This window comes from Leptodactylus fuscus, chromosome 6, assembly GCF_031893055.1.
Source record: "Leptodactylus fuscus isolate aLepFus1 chromosome 6, aLepFus1.hap2, whole genome shotgun sequence".
Taxonomy (NCBI): domain Eukaryota; kingdom Metazoa; phylum Chordata; class Amphibia; order Anura; family Leptodactylidae; genus Leptodactylus; species Leptodactylus fuscus.
In genome coordinates this window covers 134,588,509-134,604,652 of record NC_134270.1, presented here as the reverse complement: position 1 = coordinate 134,604,652, position 16,144 = coordinate 134,588,509, and the positions used below count along the sequence as shown (strand labels likewise).

The window sequence follows — 16,144 nt, the reverse complement described above, 5'->3', positions numbered from 1 at the left end:
TCGTGATGTCTTCAGGGGGGTGAAAGCTCCATATCTTGTTCTCTGCCTTTAAACATGGATATATTCTCCCAACAATGAGCTGTGGTCTACGTGTAAAGATAGCAAATAACATTTATAGGATGGAATAGTAATAGCAAAGATGACTTTTTTTCCTCCGTCTGATTCATACATTGCAGCTTTAAAGGGGCTCTATCAGCAAAATCATGCTGATAGAGCCCCACATATGCGTGAATAGTCTTTAAAAAGGCTATTCAGGCACCATAAATGTTATATTAAACTACCCCCCAGTTTTAAAATACCCTAAAAAAGAATGTGATTTACTTACGCATCGTGCACGCTGGGCGGCCATTCAGGGTGCGCCGTCTTCTTCATCCACGTCTCCTCTTCCTCCGATGTCCTCGGGTCCCGTCCTCCTCTGGCGCTCGCGAACTGACATTGATAAAAAAAAAAAATGGCCTGGGCGCATGCGCAGTAGCCGTAGTAGAAGCCGCATGCTACTGCGTATGCGCCCAGGCCATTTTTTTTTACCAATGTCAGTTCGCGAGCGCCGGAGGAGGACCGGACCGGAGGAAGAAGAGGTGTGGATGAAGACGACGGCGCACCCTGAATGCCCGCCCAGCGTGCATGATGGGTGAGTAGATCATTCTTTTTTTAGGGGTATTATTTTAAAACTGGGGGGATAGTTTAATATAACTCTAGCGGTGCCTGAATAGCCTTTTTAAAGGCTATTCACGCATATGTGGGGCTCTAGCAGCATGATTTTGCTGATAGAGCCCCTTTAATATGTATTTTGCTTCAATAGTTTGAAGCTAAAAGCACAAATGGATGCAAAGGAAAGAGGTAGAAATATTATTTAGGATCCAGTCCTGACTTTAAAATACTGATGCAAATTATTAACTAAATCTGCAACATGTGAAAGAAGCCTAAAATAGACCAGATAAATGTTCATGAATGCACCTCAAGGCTATGTGCAACTGAATGCAATGTGAAATTATATGTATATCCCATTTGTTATCCCAAGTTTTGTAATTGCAATTTTTATAATGTAGCACAATGCTAAAATGGGTATTCTAGACATATCCCCAAATTTTGGGTAGGGGGCAAGTTGTCTGATGGCTTGGACATCCAGCTATCACAAGAACTGGAGTGCTTTGTACCCAACTTATGAATGGAGTGGATGGTCAGACAGCGTGCGCCACTTAATTCATTTCAATGGGACCACCAGACACATGGCACTATCTCTAGCAATCCCACTGAAATGGAACGGTGTGTGACGTCCAGTCAGCTACTCCATTCAAAACTGGGTGCAAAGCAAATGTTGTCTTGCTGGGGCAGAATCCCCCCCCCCCCCCCCCCCCGTAACTATCTGTGATATGCCAACAACAACAACATTCACACTTGTTATTTTTTGTAAGTAAAATCAAAATTTATTGTTAACATACAAATAAAATCTTCAGAATATTACAGTAAAACAAGCAACTTTAAAAACCCTACAAAGCATTTAAGTTATAAAAGTAACACAAACGGCAACCTGAAAGCAAACACACAATGAAGAACACTCCATATGGTGAAATGTCAAGAGAACACAAATAAATAGACGTGGAAGAGGTAAAAGTGACCGAACGGAAACGGCGGCACCAGGGCGCCCAATATTATGACTAAATGGCCGCCGAGCTTCAGTCCTGTCACCTCTACACATATGTAATATGTTGGGTTAGGGAAGAGAGGTGTTGCACTACACTGTGCCCCAAGGGCCTAATTTGTCAAGCTCTTGTTGCCTGTAGCAACCAATCACAGCTCTGCTTTCATTTCCTAAACCGCTCTGGCGCAAACACGTGCTGTGATGGGTTGCTATTGGCATCAAAGAATTTTACTATTAGACGGTTTTCATAGATCTGCCCCATTCATAGGCCTTGTACATAGAGAGTAAAGTAGTCGCCCATAGCAGCCAATCAAATGAAAGCTTGTATTCTTTAACTAGCAATAAAAGCTACTCTGATTGGTCACTTGGGGCAGCTACTCCACGTTTTTATATACAAGGCCAAGTGTTCATCACCCGCTATAGACACTTGCTATCCACCATCTTTGACATACATTTTGACACCTTAGTAGTGATCCATGCAGAAATATTAGTGTGATGTTTCTAGAAATTAAAGGAGTCGTACATAGCACTGACATAGTCGTCCATCCTATGAAGGTGCCAGTGAATGACACATCCAAAGCCAAGTACAGGACCCCTTTAATGTGAATATACTTGTATCAAGTGAAACCCCAAATCCCATGGTAACCATCTCCAAAGACATTCAATGAACACAAAGTAAAAACCCCGAGCCCAGGGCAACCCTCCTCAGGAAAGTGGTGGCGTGGCAATGAAACACAGTGAGAAGGCACTCAGGAGCCATTTTATAAACCACACTCATGAGCGATTGATAGCGTCACTGCCCTAGGGAACAACCATGGCAAGTGAACCCAGCCTTCACCAAACTTATTAACCCCTTGTGACACAAAATGGCTGCCTCTGAAGTGACAACATGTGCATGATAAATCCACTTCAAAAACAGTGATGAATAAAAAAAAAAAAAATCTTAAAAAATGTATTTTCTTGTGCAATAGCCCTTAGTAACAGCCACATAAGCAACTGCCAAGACTCATGCATGGTGAGCTTCCCGCAGAAGATTATTGTAATATAAGGCTATTATAGATCAGAGCAGGAAGCCATTGATGCATTGTACGCTAACCTGAATAATGTTTATAGTATAATAATATACATGGGTCACAGTATGGGGGTCTTTATAGGTCATGACACTTATAGAGATTATGCATAGATTATATGGATTGCTATATAGAGTTGTGCAGTAAATACCAGAGACGCCTGGCCAGAATGAAAGTTTATATACATTCTTAGGACCCTATAAAACTATGTGTACCCCTTATTGCAGTCACTAGGTGTAGTACCTTCTATTGTGGCTCACATCTTCTGTAGCCCCCTCCCCAAACTTCAAATGCCTACATACCAATTAGGTTAGGGCGGCACGGCGAAAGATTACAGTGTCGTGCTGCCTACACTGCAAGTAATGAGCGTGAACATGATCACACAAGTTGCCCAGACATGATAGTCACAAAATATCCATTAGTTAGATATCTTGCAACCACCGTGTTGTGGACTCGACTGCACTTTCATTACTTGCAATGAAGACAGGGCTACCCTGCGTTCTCTAGCCACACAAAACATTTCACGGCCATATACGCTATAAAGCCCTAGCCCCAAATCACAGTATTCATCTCAGGCCCAATACCTTAGCCAAAAAAAAAAAAGCAACATGACACTTCTAATAAGAACTAAACACATTGCAAAATATCTAGTAGTGGCCTACAACCTGCTGTCCTCCAGCTGCTGAGGGACTACAACTCCCAGCATGTCCTGACTACAAAGAGCTGGGACGGCATGGTGGAAGGTGCAGTTTCAACAGAGCCAGGGGTGCAGACTGGGGCCCAAAACCATTAGTGTCTTAGAAAAAAAAAAAAATCTAAACTGGGTTAATAAATTAAAAATATATAGGTGCTGCAAATGATAAATACGTCACTACATGACCACACAGCAGGCAGTACATACCCAAAATACCTGTAACAGCATTTAAAGGACACCAACCCTCTATACAGGAGCCAGTGCACTAAACCCGTATTCAGCCAGATTAATCCACAGCCTGAATACTAGTCCAGTAAACAATATGGCCGCCTGTCCTGTGCATAAGTAACCAGTAAAACATGATAGATTATGGAACTTTAATTGTATTCATACTTTCGGTTGTACATTTTGGAAATCGGCTTTGTTCCATTTACATTTAATCATTCACAGTGATACAAAGTATTTTAAGGGATTGTACCACAAATTTGACTTATCGCCTTTCCATAGAACTCCCCCATTGATAATGGAACCAGGGCTCCTGATTTACTGTTTAAATGGAACAGCAGACACTAGTTGTGCTGCGCCATCCAAACGGCGAGACCCGATCTTATCACACACTTATCTACTATCCTGTGGAGAAGGCTTAAGTATAAATTTGTGGTACAACCCCATTAATTAACCTTGAACCCCAATTTTTTACCCAAGTTTACTTGGGGGAATGGATATAGGTTACCACACTGCAAGCCGTTTTAAAGGGGAGCTCCTATATGCAAGTTACCAATGCGAGCAATACGTATCAAGAGGAACACCCCTTTAAAAAAAACTTCCATCTGTGGTCACAACCACTTTAAATGAAATCAAAGTGAAAACAGACTAAAATTGGGAAAATGGATAGAATTACTGTGTAATGATGCAGGCAGTGGGAATGAACAAGGAGCGTCCATAAAGGTCTCTTTAGATACTCTCCATGGCTTTAAACTCACTAAGAGCCTGCACTGGGTTGACATGCTTCTTCTGAGATGCCCTCTTGATTTTGGTTTGGGTCTCATCAGGTTTCTCTCTCTTGACAAGGGGCTTCTTCTCAGGAGCCTTCATTTTCCAAGACACTGCAGGAAGGTTGAGAGATGCCATACCCTGGGACTTCTGATATTTGGTGGAGGCCACATAAGATGCTTTCACGGTTTGTACCACGGCATTCATCAGATTCTTAGCTGCTTGTATGAGGGACATAGCACTATCTGCTCCAGAGACCACCAGCTCACCACCAAGATTCTGAACTTCAGCTTTGACTTTGCTGCAAATATTTAACTGGTGGCAGTATAAGGCAATACGTTGGAGATAAGCCAAGAGGTCCTGCTTGCAGGCAGAATCAGGACAGTGGTCAGCAATGGTTCGGCCCAATTTATCCATCCGTGATCCAGCCTCTGCAATTTTCTTGGCTGCCCCAATGACATCTGAAGCATTTTTGAGGGGTCCTTTGCCCCTTGTGAAGTCAGTCATCTCCATCATGATCATGCACATCTGCTTGGCCAAGACAATAATGTCATTGCCACTGTCATCCCATTTGGATACCTCAGCATCCAACTTGCTCTTTTCTTCTTGGAAGCTTGCCACCTGTTCAGCAATTTTAGCCTTTTGCTCTTGTGGAAGCTGAGCCATGATGGCTCTGGCGCTCTGCCCAGCAATAAGTTGATCATCTTCAGTTTGGATGCTGGTACGACTCCTCACATCAAAGTCCTCAGTCTCAAAATCAGAATCATCCAGTTCTTCTGGGGTTCTTATCATAAGCACGGCTTTGCGGATGTCCCGAATGCCGTCATACACCAGTCTGGAGGCATCAATAAACTCGTTCTCATCCACTGCTTGGTTGGAGTCTCCAGTAAGAGCACCGGCAGCAGATTCTACTTGCTCAGCAAAACGTGGCATAACAACATCAGACAAAAGTTTGGTGGCCTCTACCACCTTCTCAGTGTAGATGCCAGCCTCATAGTTTTCCATTTCAGCTGTGACAACATGGATGACTCTTGCTGCGCGACCACGGATTGCACCAGCTGTACGATCAAGTCCATCAACATCCCTTTCTTGGAGAGCAATCACACACTTGTTGACATCTTCTAATATGTGGTTCTCAGAGACTGCCAAGAAGTCATCAATGGAAGTAATATCATCCACAGCATCAGTCAAGATACACACTTGCTTCTCCCACTGTTCTTTGAAAATGTCCATATTGTCCATGGCTACTTTGCTATGAGGTTTAGCTGCCAGCGCCAAGGCCGCATTGATGACTTGAGGGCAGAGAGCTTCAAGCTGGTTGGCAGACATGCGGACAATTTTAACCCCATCTTCATTGTTTGATATAGAACAAGCCAAGTTAGCCACCTCAATCAATTTAGTTGCATGTTCACGGAAAACTTGGGCATACTCTTTGACTTCTTTCTCATTCCCATTTTTGGCAGCCTCAATCAAGACCAGAAGGGGCACGTTGGTTTCAAGAAAAGAGTCAGAGACATGATCCATAACTGCTTTACGTAACTGCCTGCGCAAATCTCTGGTCTTTTTGGTCATTCTGTCTATGGCAATATTAAGGGCATCACTTCTTTCTTTGCGACCAGCATTTCCCATATACTCTGTAAGGAGATCTTGCAAAGCTTGTCTTACCGAATTACATTCAGCCACAATTCTCTCACGGCGGTCATCACGGGTACAGGTAGAATCGGCCATTAGGGCAGCGCCACTGATGATGCTCTCCAGGCGCTCCTCTAGAGTTGGCCTAAATCGTTCCTCGCTGAAACCTTGGGGATCCATTACAATCTGTTTATCAAAGTTATTTAAGGCAACGGCAAGCTCACCTCCATGCTGGGTCGGGTTCTCCTCAGAGGTGGTGGCCTGGGCGGCATTGGAGATGCCAGTCACGGCTTGTTGGAGCTGTTTGTAGACCAGGTCTCGGTTAGCTCTGTAGGCAGCTACATCGGGGTGCTGGAGACAAGCCTGGGTGGCGCTGTAGAGGATGGGCAGGTTCTTCTGCAGGATGCCCCTGGCTGCTGCCATCTGATCCCGGTGCCCACCATCCTTGAGCTCCTGCTGCCGCTTTGCAGTCATGGCTTGCAGCTTGTCCACCTCTGCCTTCAGGGCTTTGTACTGGATGCCCAGGTCCTGCTCGGTGCCCGCATTCCTCAGCTTGAGGATTCCCTCCTCCACCACCTTCAGCTGCACCAGCAGTTTATACACATCGGCCATGTCTGCCAGGATGAGCAGCCGGGTGACGGCCGATAGCAGGGTGCGGGCTGCCCGGACGACATTCCCCCTCTTGACCGAGGAGCAGGGGTCATCAGCGAAGTCCCCCGAGGCCGACCTCATGAGCTCACCCTGGCTGCGGACATCCTCCACGGCGGCCACCAGCTCTTCCCGCAGGAACTGGCTCTCCCGGGCGATCTTGTCTCCGCTCTCCAGGAAGTTCTGCGTCGCTTGCTCCACGGAGGCGGCCAGGACTTTGGCTTTCTTGGAGCGGCCCTTCTTCTTGGCGGAGGGGCCTTTGTTGCTGGTGTTGACCAGGGTGGTGACCTGGGTGACCAGCGGCTCCAGCAGCCTCTCCACGGCCAGCGTGCGGATCTCCAGGGACTTCGGGTCCCACTTGAAGTTGATGTCGGCCGTATTGACGCTCATGGCTGCGCCTAGTCTGTACGGTAGCGCTGAATGACTGCAGGCAGGTGAAACTAATGTACGAGAGCGGCGGGGGAGGGGAGACTCCTCCCTGACCGATGACTATTGTTCCGAATCCCAGGGAATCAGGGCCGGGAACTTCCGGCTCACCTCACCCCGGGATAGGGCCGTGACGTCATGGGTTACACCCGCGGGCGTGTCCCAGCCTAGTACAGCGCAGCGGGTGGACGTGTCCCGGCATGAAGGCGCACAGGGAAGGGTTAAGAGCGCTGGAAAACACTCCAGCGCTTCTAGAGTGCTTTCACACACTGCGGTTTTTGGAAAAATGCCATTGCAGCTTACTTTATTAAGGCTAAAGCTAGAAGTGTATCGAAAGGGTTAACAAATAAACTCCAGTGCGAGGGATCCACAGCAGGCTCTGACTAAAACTATGAGAACTCCTTAGCCTAAGGCCCACTAGCAAAACAGTGAAACAAAGCCGCACAACAAGTTTTTACTGCATTTCCCTCTGCTCTATTTTCTTCCTTTTTTTAAATCTATAGGGAAACATGAAAAACACACAGATTTTTAAAAACACAGCTTTTCCACAGTCCCCCCAATGTGAGGATCAGATTGACCAAATTCTCATTCACTTTGCTTGTACTGTGCATTTGGCTGCTGCAGAAGAAATACTGTGTTTGACCAATGTGGCGCTTTAGCCTTAGACTACATTCAGACGACCGAGGTGCAAAATGGCTGCCTTACACCCGAGGGGCAACCGCTTCACCGATCCCTTACCCCCCACCTCCTCATACAGTTGTGTGTATGAAGGGATCCTTGAAAACACAGAAATAGGACATGACGCATATTTTGATGGTCTGTCACAACGGACCAACAAAATAACAGGAAATGTGAACGTTCCCCAGTCACTGATACTGAATATAATGCTGCTGTGTGACGTCCGGATGTGACAGGATCATTATCACTGTCTTCTGAATATAACCTTAGGCTAAGACCACATGTTGTGGAAATGCTGGTAAAAAACTTTGTAGAAAAAAATGCAACAGAGGAAAAAACACAGCAAAAAAACTTTTATTTGTCTTTCCTACCTTCCCCTACCAGTCTATGGGGAAAAATGCAGCATTGTATTTCCAGGATGTGTGGCCTTAGCCTTAGGAATCCTTCACAAATAGGGATTGATTTATCAGGACTGGCGTTTGATAATCTCTGCCCCTCTGGGGTGTGCACCTAATTTATACCACACTATATATTGGGCACATTTCCCAGGGTTTTTATGCCTTAAAGAGGACCTTTCATGTCCTTGGGCACACGTGGTTTTATATACCGCAAGAAAGTCAACAGTGCACTGAATTCAGTGCACTGTCGGCTTTCCTATTATGTGCCCCGGGTCCAGAGATAGTCCCGCTAGACTGTCAGGAACTCCTTTCTGACAGTGAAGAGATATTGGTAACGGTACCGATATCTCTTTCCCTGGGGCACATAATGGGAAAGCCGTCAGCGCACTGTCAGCTTTCTTGCGGTTTATAAAACCGCATGTGCCCAAGGACATGAAAGGTCCTCTTTAATCTACATTGCCTCCTTGCTGGCACCCACACATCCTATCATGCCCCCTGTACAGAACGTGGTGTGCAAGGCACAAACTTCAAAATGTCACAGTTTTTTGCACAAAAAAGCATCTTTTTGAGGCCCTGTACACCCATTTTCTGGAGCACAAGCCACAACAGATGAGACACATAGTTTTTTTGCAGAAGTTTGGGTTGGTTAAAAAAAAATAAATCACAAAATTCATGTTGTTGTTTTTAAACAAACGATTGGGGCTTGGCTTGAAGGGGTTGTCCAGGTTATAAAAAATATGGAACATGTGGCCAGTGTGGCAATTGATGGGAGCCTGTTGTCACCGCATTGTGGCTCCCATCTTTTAACTCCAATGCTAGTAATCAGGCATGTGAGTGCTGCAGCCATTGAATGGTTACATGTAAGCAGAGACCAGGAGGACTGCCTGAGAGCCATTGTTGGGGGAACAATTTGGTGAGGACAATCCTTTTAAAATGCAACAATGTGCATGCAAATTCTTGTGCAAAGCAAGCCAACTTATGGATGGAATAAACTTGCACTTGCCAGACTAGACATGTAGTTTACAACATTTAACTCTATTAGTAAAACTTCCCCTATGTGTGAATCTACTTTTAGGTTGAAGCCCCACGTTTTTTGTTTGTTTGATATGAGACGTATGAAGCATTGATCCTGCCAGTCTTCATAAATCTCCCCCTATATGTCTGCCCTAATAATAGAAGCGTAACAGAACTACACACTATGCTAACTCCATTTTACATTAGAAAGTAGTCCACATAAAATGAACGCCGTGGCTGTCCCATACCAGATTTCCCCTACCCACTATATCATGTATGGTTGATGAAGAGTGTTGGATCATCTTGTCCTTAGAGTAGTGTATTATGTATGACTTGCCTATAAAGCTGTTCCTATTATATTATAATGTTGTAAATGTCCGCCCAATGCTCGCAGTAATTTCATCGGATTGCCAGTCATTAGTGTCTTGTATTGTTTAAGGGGAAACATTCAGCCCTATTAGAAGATATTGCGAAACTGGAAAAAAAGAAGGAGGAAGCAGAGACCCTGGCCCAGAGGTTTAAACTGAGGGCAGAAAAAGAGGAGAAAAAACTATTGGAGAATGAAATCGTTCTATGTGATGACGATCAGAGGTTTCAGGTTAGTATAGATATCTATATGTGAACTCACACTTAGTGAGCACCAAAGACACAAAAACCGCACTGTTGTGTCTTTTGGAACCGCACTGTCGGGTCTTTTGGAAACTGCTTGCTTTTCAGATTGATTGTTATTCATGTCCATACTAGTAAATGGTGTAGCCTATAAGCAAAACTGAATCATTGTATTCTAGCTTGTGCACAATGCAGGGAAAATCATATGCTCACTACATTATGGTGCCGAACGTATACACATGTATCCTCGCACAGGAGCCCTGAGTACATGATGTATCCTAAAAAGAATTTTCTAGTGTTTGTGTTTTACTTGGCAATATTAGCTTGGGTTTACATCACGCTATGTTTGGCAGATGGAAAGCCTCTGGCACAAATAGTGAGACCCACACTCTCAGGCTATAAGGTCCATCTGGTTGGTATTTGTTCATATACCTCTTTTTCTTTTTAGAGACTGGGGTCATACGGGGTGTGCATGCAGTGGGTTAGCGTACACCCCAGAGGCTATCCGGCTGCGATGTACAGTAGGAGTATAGTGGAAGAGATTTCACTAATTCTCATCCACATGCTGTATCTAAACCCTGTAGTATGGCTGCAGCATTTCAGTTACTGCCCCGGGGTTTATCAGCAGTTTTCATTGTTGCAAAAGCTGAAAGGTGCGAGAGACCCGTGGCAATTTCTGCAGACATGCTTCATTTCAGGTGTTTTTTTTGCAGTGATGGCTTTGTATGATGGAAATTCACACTTCACTTTCCTATAGAGTAGACTAAAAACACAAAGTGCGCAGTATACTTGTTTAGCATTGGGTATTGTGGCCCACTTACACGTCTATATATCTGTACAGTGATATAAGTAGGAGGTATACATTGGGGAATACTCTTATGTTTACCTCTCTGACCTGTACCATTAGTGTCATGTGAACATACCATTAGCCAACATTCAGACAGACGTGCTTCAAAATGGCTGTGAAAAATCTCAATTTTTCACAGTCGTTTTGTGCCCCAGGGGTCGATCCTTAAAACATTGCAGTGCATGGAGGGTCTGTGAAAAAGGACAAAAATAGAACATGACCTATATTTTAATGGTCTATTACAACAGACTGGCAAAATATCGATTATGTGAATAGCCCCATTGACAGACAGTGAAATCAATGCGGCTGTGTGATAGCCAACACAAACAGCCATCAAGTGGGTGATATTCACTATGATGTGAGTATAGGGTTAGTGACTGCTAGACAGAACTAGATATAAAGAATGTGTGTAAGCGAATGGGCTGAAAGCAGTTTACTACCCAGGCAAACTGCGAGTGAGTCATCTGGAGTCTGACCAATGAGTGTACACAGAGAGTATGACTAAACGTGGCTGGAGTAAAGATATGATGTGCACTGTTTTTACCAGTCACAGTCATTGTGGTTCTCAAAGCATGACATAAGGTATCTACTGTATAACTCTTGCATCAGCTGTGTTGCTAAGTATTTGCACAGTCCTGGAAAAAAACATGCCTTTCTTTCATGTAAAACCAGCATCATACCTGTCCACTGGTTCTCGATATTGCAGCTCAGCCCCATTCTCTTCAATAAAGCTGAGATGCAATACCAGATGCAGCCTGTGGACAGATGTGATGCTGTGTTTGATAGAAAAGAGCTATCCATTTAGCAAAGATCACACAGAGGATTTTGACTGCCTCAAATTCCTCTCCAAAAACCATCCCTGTGCACCGTGTCAAAAAACTGAAGCCAAGTGTCTGCTTTCCATCGTGGGTTTGCATATTGATTAGCCTCATATACAAAGGGGTTAATCAAGCCTGAGCCTTGTGCCGCAGATCACAATGTTTGAGTCGCAGAATCTGCGGCAAGATTAAGTAGGATACTTCTTATTTCAGCATGCTGAAAAAAAAAATCCAACTTTGGGAGACGGATTTCAAGCAGAATATAGAGCTGATTTTGAGGCGAAATCTGCTTAAAAATCATCTCCAAATTCTTCCATATGAACATACCCTAACTTTCTGGAGCAGGTATGGCAGTCATTGCAGAAATGCCTTTTAATATTTTGGTTTTTTTCCCTCTGTTACGATCGGACAAGACCTGGACACATGGAGTAAGAATAAAGGTGCTTGTGCATGGCTAATACTTCTATTCTCACATGACACCTCTGAATTTATTCTATGATAGGACAAAATTAATAGTATACAGGACCGTAACCAGCAGCTGAAGACAGAGGAACAAAACCTGAAAGAAAATATATTGCATCTAGAAAGGGAAACCGACAAGCTGGAAGCAGTGAGTACCCCAAAGTCATTTACATTGTAGCTGTGCCTGGTAGTGCGGTAAGGGGGCCGCAGCACGCCAGCACACATTGCTGCATCTTTGTTCTGCTGATCATGGGGGTACCGGGCGTCACATTCCCACCAATCATACATTCATGGCCTGTCCATGGGACATCTGTGCCACAGTCACAATTTATAACCTGTCCCACCAATCACAAACATGGGGGTCTCATATCCTGCATTTACATTGTCTGTTTATTGAATCTTTATGGGACTAATAAAGATAGCTGAGTACGGTTCTCCGCCATCTTGGTCAGCCCCTTAAACTTTGTATGTATGACAGTTGTCCCATTAATACAAGGAACACTGGCCCCCTTTTTTTGATTGGAGGAACCCCTATCAATCAGACACATAACCCCTACCACATGGATAGGTGACACGTGATTGTGGGGCTATCCTTTTAACTGCTAGTAGTTCGACCTGCACAGTCATACTACTCTGACCATGACCGCCATTCTTACTTTCTTTTCAGGTTTGCTCTTCTGGAGTGGAAAGAAAAATGTTTTTCAAAGGCAAATTGAGTGACAAGATTCCCAGATGTGGGATGAGTGTCAAACATAACATTAGATATCCTGTCAAAGGTGGAACAGCACTTGTTGTCTTTGAGGAACCATCTGGTAAGGATCAATGAAATGTACATTTTAGGATTACATAAGGCTAATGGTCAAAAAGATTGTCAAATACAAAAAGAAATCAGACAATTTGGTGTAAATGATGACAAGGGACAGGACATACTGTATGTTTAGTATTCTGTACCGTCCTACTAACTAACTTATTCAATTTATAGTTGCTGCAAGAGTAATCCAGAAGAAGCATCACAAGGTAGCCATTGAAGATTGCCACATCAATGTGAGGGCTGAGCCTGTGAATCTTACAGTCCTGGATGAACTCAGCGTACGTAATGACTATCTGTCTTGCATCCTGTCCAAATGATTAGAAACTATGCTATGCTGATCAGAGGCGTAGCTAGGGGTCCACAAGTGGGGGCGAACACGTCCAAATGGGCCCCCAGCTTAGGTATACCAACAGACTGTGACTGTATAGTGGTGGATAGTGGGTCTACACAGGGCAATAAAGACCAGTTAGGTAAATACAGTACAGGAACAATGTTGTGACTTACAGGTGAAGTCTTTGGCTGTTTACATTTACATCTCTTCCATCTGGACCGCCATGACCATTTCTTCCAACTGTGACTGTAAAGTTTTTAACACAGATATCTTTGACTCCTCATATTTCCAGGCACCCGAACCACATTGTCCTCAACTACATGAAATCTCCATCCTGCTGCTACCCCTCTTGTATGAATAATGCCTATTAATGACCCCTTTATATGACATAGAAACACAAAAAAAGTTATAAGTGACAGAATATGGTGACTCTTCAGAATTTTTTTTTTTTTTTTACAAACCCTTTAATGATTCTTATATAAATCATTGCAGTAATTAAAATCTTATATCCTAACCTACAGATGGACATGAACCGGAGCCCCCGCAAGATCTTAGTATCTAATCTTCCAACTTCCATATCTCAAGAAGCACTCTTGGACAAGCTAGAGCTGTTCTTTGGTAAAGCGAAAAATGGTGGCGGAGAAGTGGACGACAGAGAGTTTCTTGCTGACTCTAGGAGTGCCATCCTGACATTTGTAAATGAAGGAGGTATAGAATACATGTAATATACTGAATGCTGCTGTTTCTTTAAGTGTATTATATTAATGTTGACTGAAGCCACTGATTTCGGAAAGAATCGAGCTGCTGGATTTCAACATACCACATCCTTTTGTTCTTTTGTATTAGTCAAGCCTGCCAATGTTAATGGGCCCAGCCGACCATCTAGTGTGTATGGAAGCCTCCTGACTCTCCACAGATGTTGGGGAAAATAAGGATTGATCCGTTTGTTTTCAGGGAGATAATCCTAGTCCTAAGGGTTAGAGTGTGATTACCGTCCCCACATCTATAGAGAACCATAGTCATAGTAACTTGTACATGATCTTGTGTGTGTTCTGCTCTGTAGGATCTCTTATATGTCTTTATTAAAACATTACAGTTGCCCCAAAGCTGGTGGAAAAAAGGAAGTTTGATGTGCCCTTTGGAGAACAAACTCACCAAGTCTGTGTATCTCCATCTTTAGATGGCAACATTACAAATTATGTGGTAAGCTGATGGAAAGAACCTATACACATCAGAAATTATAGCTAGTTATAGTTCTCTACCATATGCACATACACTAGACTCTCCCAGCATCCCAGATCTACTATACATGCAGGTTATTTCAATGGAGTGGCTGACTAGGTTCACCGGGGTACCAAATGGTCCTCCAGTGGGCTAAGGCTCACTGGTGCAACAGAAGACACCTAAGTTTGAAGGATATGATGGTCTGTTTCCTGTTGTTGGTGGGTGGGCCCTAGAATTATTTTTTCTGGTGGACCCAAGGAACTTCAGTCTGACACTATCCAGACCTATGTCAAAGGTCTCTCACCAAATGACACCCTGCTCTGCCATGACAAAGGACAAAAAACTCTGAAATCACTGTCTGAGGATGGAACACTATAAATTTTGAAGAAGATTCTATTTCTGGTACCAGAAGATCCTTCAGTGGGCCCAAGCTCTAACACAATGGTCTAGCAGAAGACAAACAAATTTGAAGGGTATGACGGTCTCTTTCCTGGAGGTTGTTGGTGTGTGTAGGCCACAGAATCATTTTATCTGGTGGGCTCAACGAATGAATAGTCCAACACTGTTCACACCCATATCAAAGGGCTTTCACTCAGCCAGCTAGTACCCTGCTCTGCCATAACAAGGGGCAAAAAACTGTCTAAGGATGGGAAAGTATTAATTTTGGAGATTTTGGTTTGGAATATATGTGATATATAGGGCCTATGGTAACCTTATTCACCCTATTTTTTGCTTTTCTGTATGCAGATGAAGAATTTGCTGTGTAACCGGACAGTCTTGATCACAGGAATTCCTGATATTAAGGATGAGGAAACACTCAATGATCTTTTGCATATCCACTTCATTTCATCTGCAAATGATGGAGGAGAAGTGGAAGAGTTCTTATACTGCCCGGAAAGGAAGACCAAGGTAGCGATATTTGAAGATGATGAGGACAACGTCTCGCGAAAAGAGTAATTCACAGAACCAATAAATATAGCAGGGCCCTGGAATAATTTAAGAATCAGTTTGGTTTGGGATCTTACTTTACGTATAATGGTTTGGATATAGGGTCAAAATGGGGTTAATTCTGAAAAAGCAGCATTAGGGGTTAAAATAGAAATCTGGTGGATCAGTTAATGTATGCAACAGTTAACAATACAGTCTATCTTTTTCTGTAAACATAGGCGTGTGCAGTTGATATACTGGGTGCGCCCAGAGACTCCCTAATCCTGCACCCTGACAGCACAGCCTGAAGACCGCAGCGGCTCATTCATATGTATGCACTTATAAAGTGGTCTACACCCAGAGCCGGCACCTTGTAATACAATGGCCATTCGTCATGTGATGTTTGTTATTGCTGCTCAGTTGCTCCTTAGCACCAGTCTATAAACTGCCAGGCTTTAACCCTTAAGTACTGTCATGGTTTCTATCATAATATGTCTATGGTAGTGGTGTACGATAGACACCATGATGGTACTTAAGGGTTAACTCTATCATGAATCAATCTCGCAGATATGTTTTCTAGCAATGAGTAAAAATAATAAAATATTTTTTCTGTGTTTTCTTCGAGTTTCGAGTGACAAATGGACACCAAAAATACACATTTCCTGAGTTATTTTAGTTTGAGCTTTACATTTGTGCTATAGGGTTCATTAGGAGTCTCCTTTACAGATTCTTAAAAAAAATGGGGGGGGGGGGTGTCAAAATAGCACAGAATGCCATACTGTTTATTATGGTAAAGTGACAGACCCCAGGACACAGATGACCCTTTTAGTCATTGGGGCACACAGGAGCTGTTGATGTCCGTCATTGTAGCAGATCTGGCACCGCCGTTAGTTTAGTTTTTCTGTACTTCTGATGCAACA

The 16,144-nt window shown here is 43.7% G+C and overlaps 1 protein-coding gene and 1 pseudogene across 1 annotated transcript in view; one reads left to right on the top strand and one right to left on the bottom strand.

The window, feature by feature from the left end:
- IFI35 (interferon induced protein 35) overlaps positions 1-15,786 on the top strand; it is a 48,164-nt gene extending 32,378 nt beyond the window's left edge. Inside the window, exons 5-11 of the mRNA XM_075278749.1 lie at positions 9,635-9,793; positions 11,972-12,079; positions 12,599-12,743; positions 12,914-13,020; positions 13,595-13,781; positions 14,170-14,276; positions 15,045-15,786. Coding sequence (XP_075134850.1) covers positions 9,635-9,793; positions 11,972-12,079; positions 12,599-12,743; positions 12,914-13,020; positions 13,595-13,781; positions 14,170-14,276; positions 15,045-15,254 — 1,023 coding nt within the window. The 3' untranslated portion in view covers positions 15,255-15,786. The remainder of the gene's footprint in view (positions 1-9,634; positions 9,794-11,971; positions 12,080-12,598; positions 12,744-12,913; positions 13,021-13,594; positions 13,782-14,169; positions 14,277-15,044) is intronic.
- Positions 1,438-7,208, bottom strand: LOC142208651 (catenin alpha-1 pseudogene; annotated as a pseudogene).
- Positions 15,787-16,144: the final 358 nt, after the last annotated feature.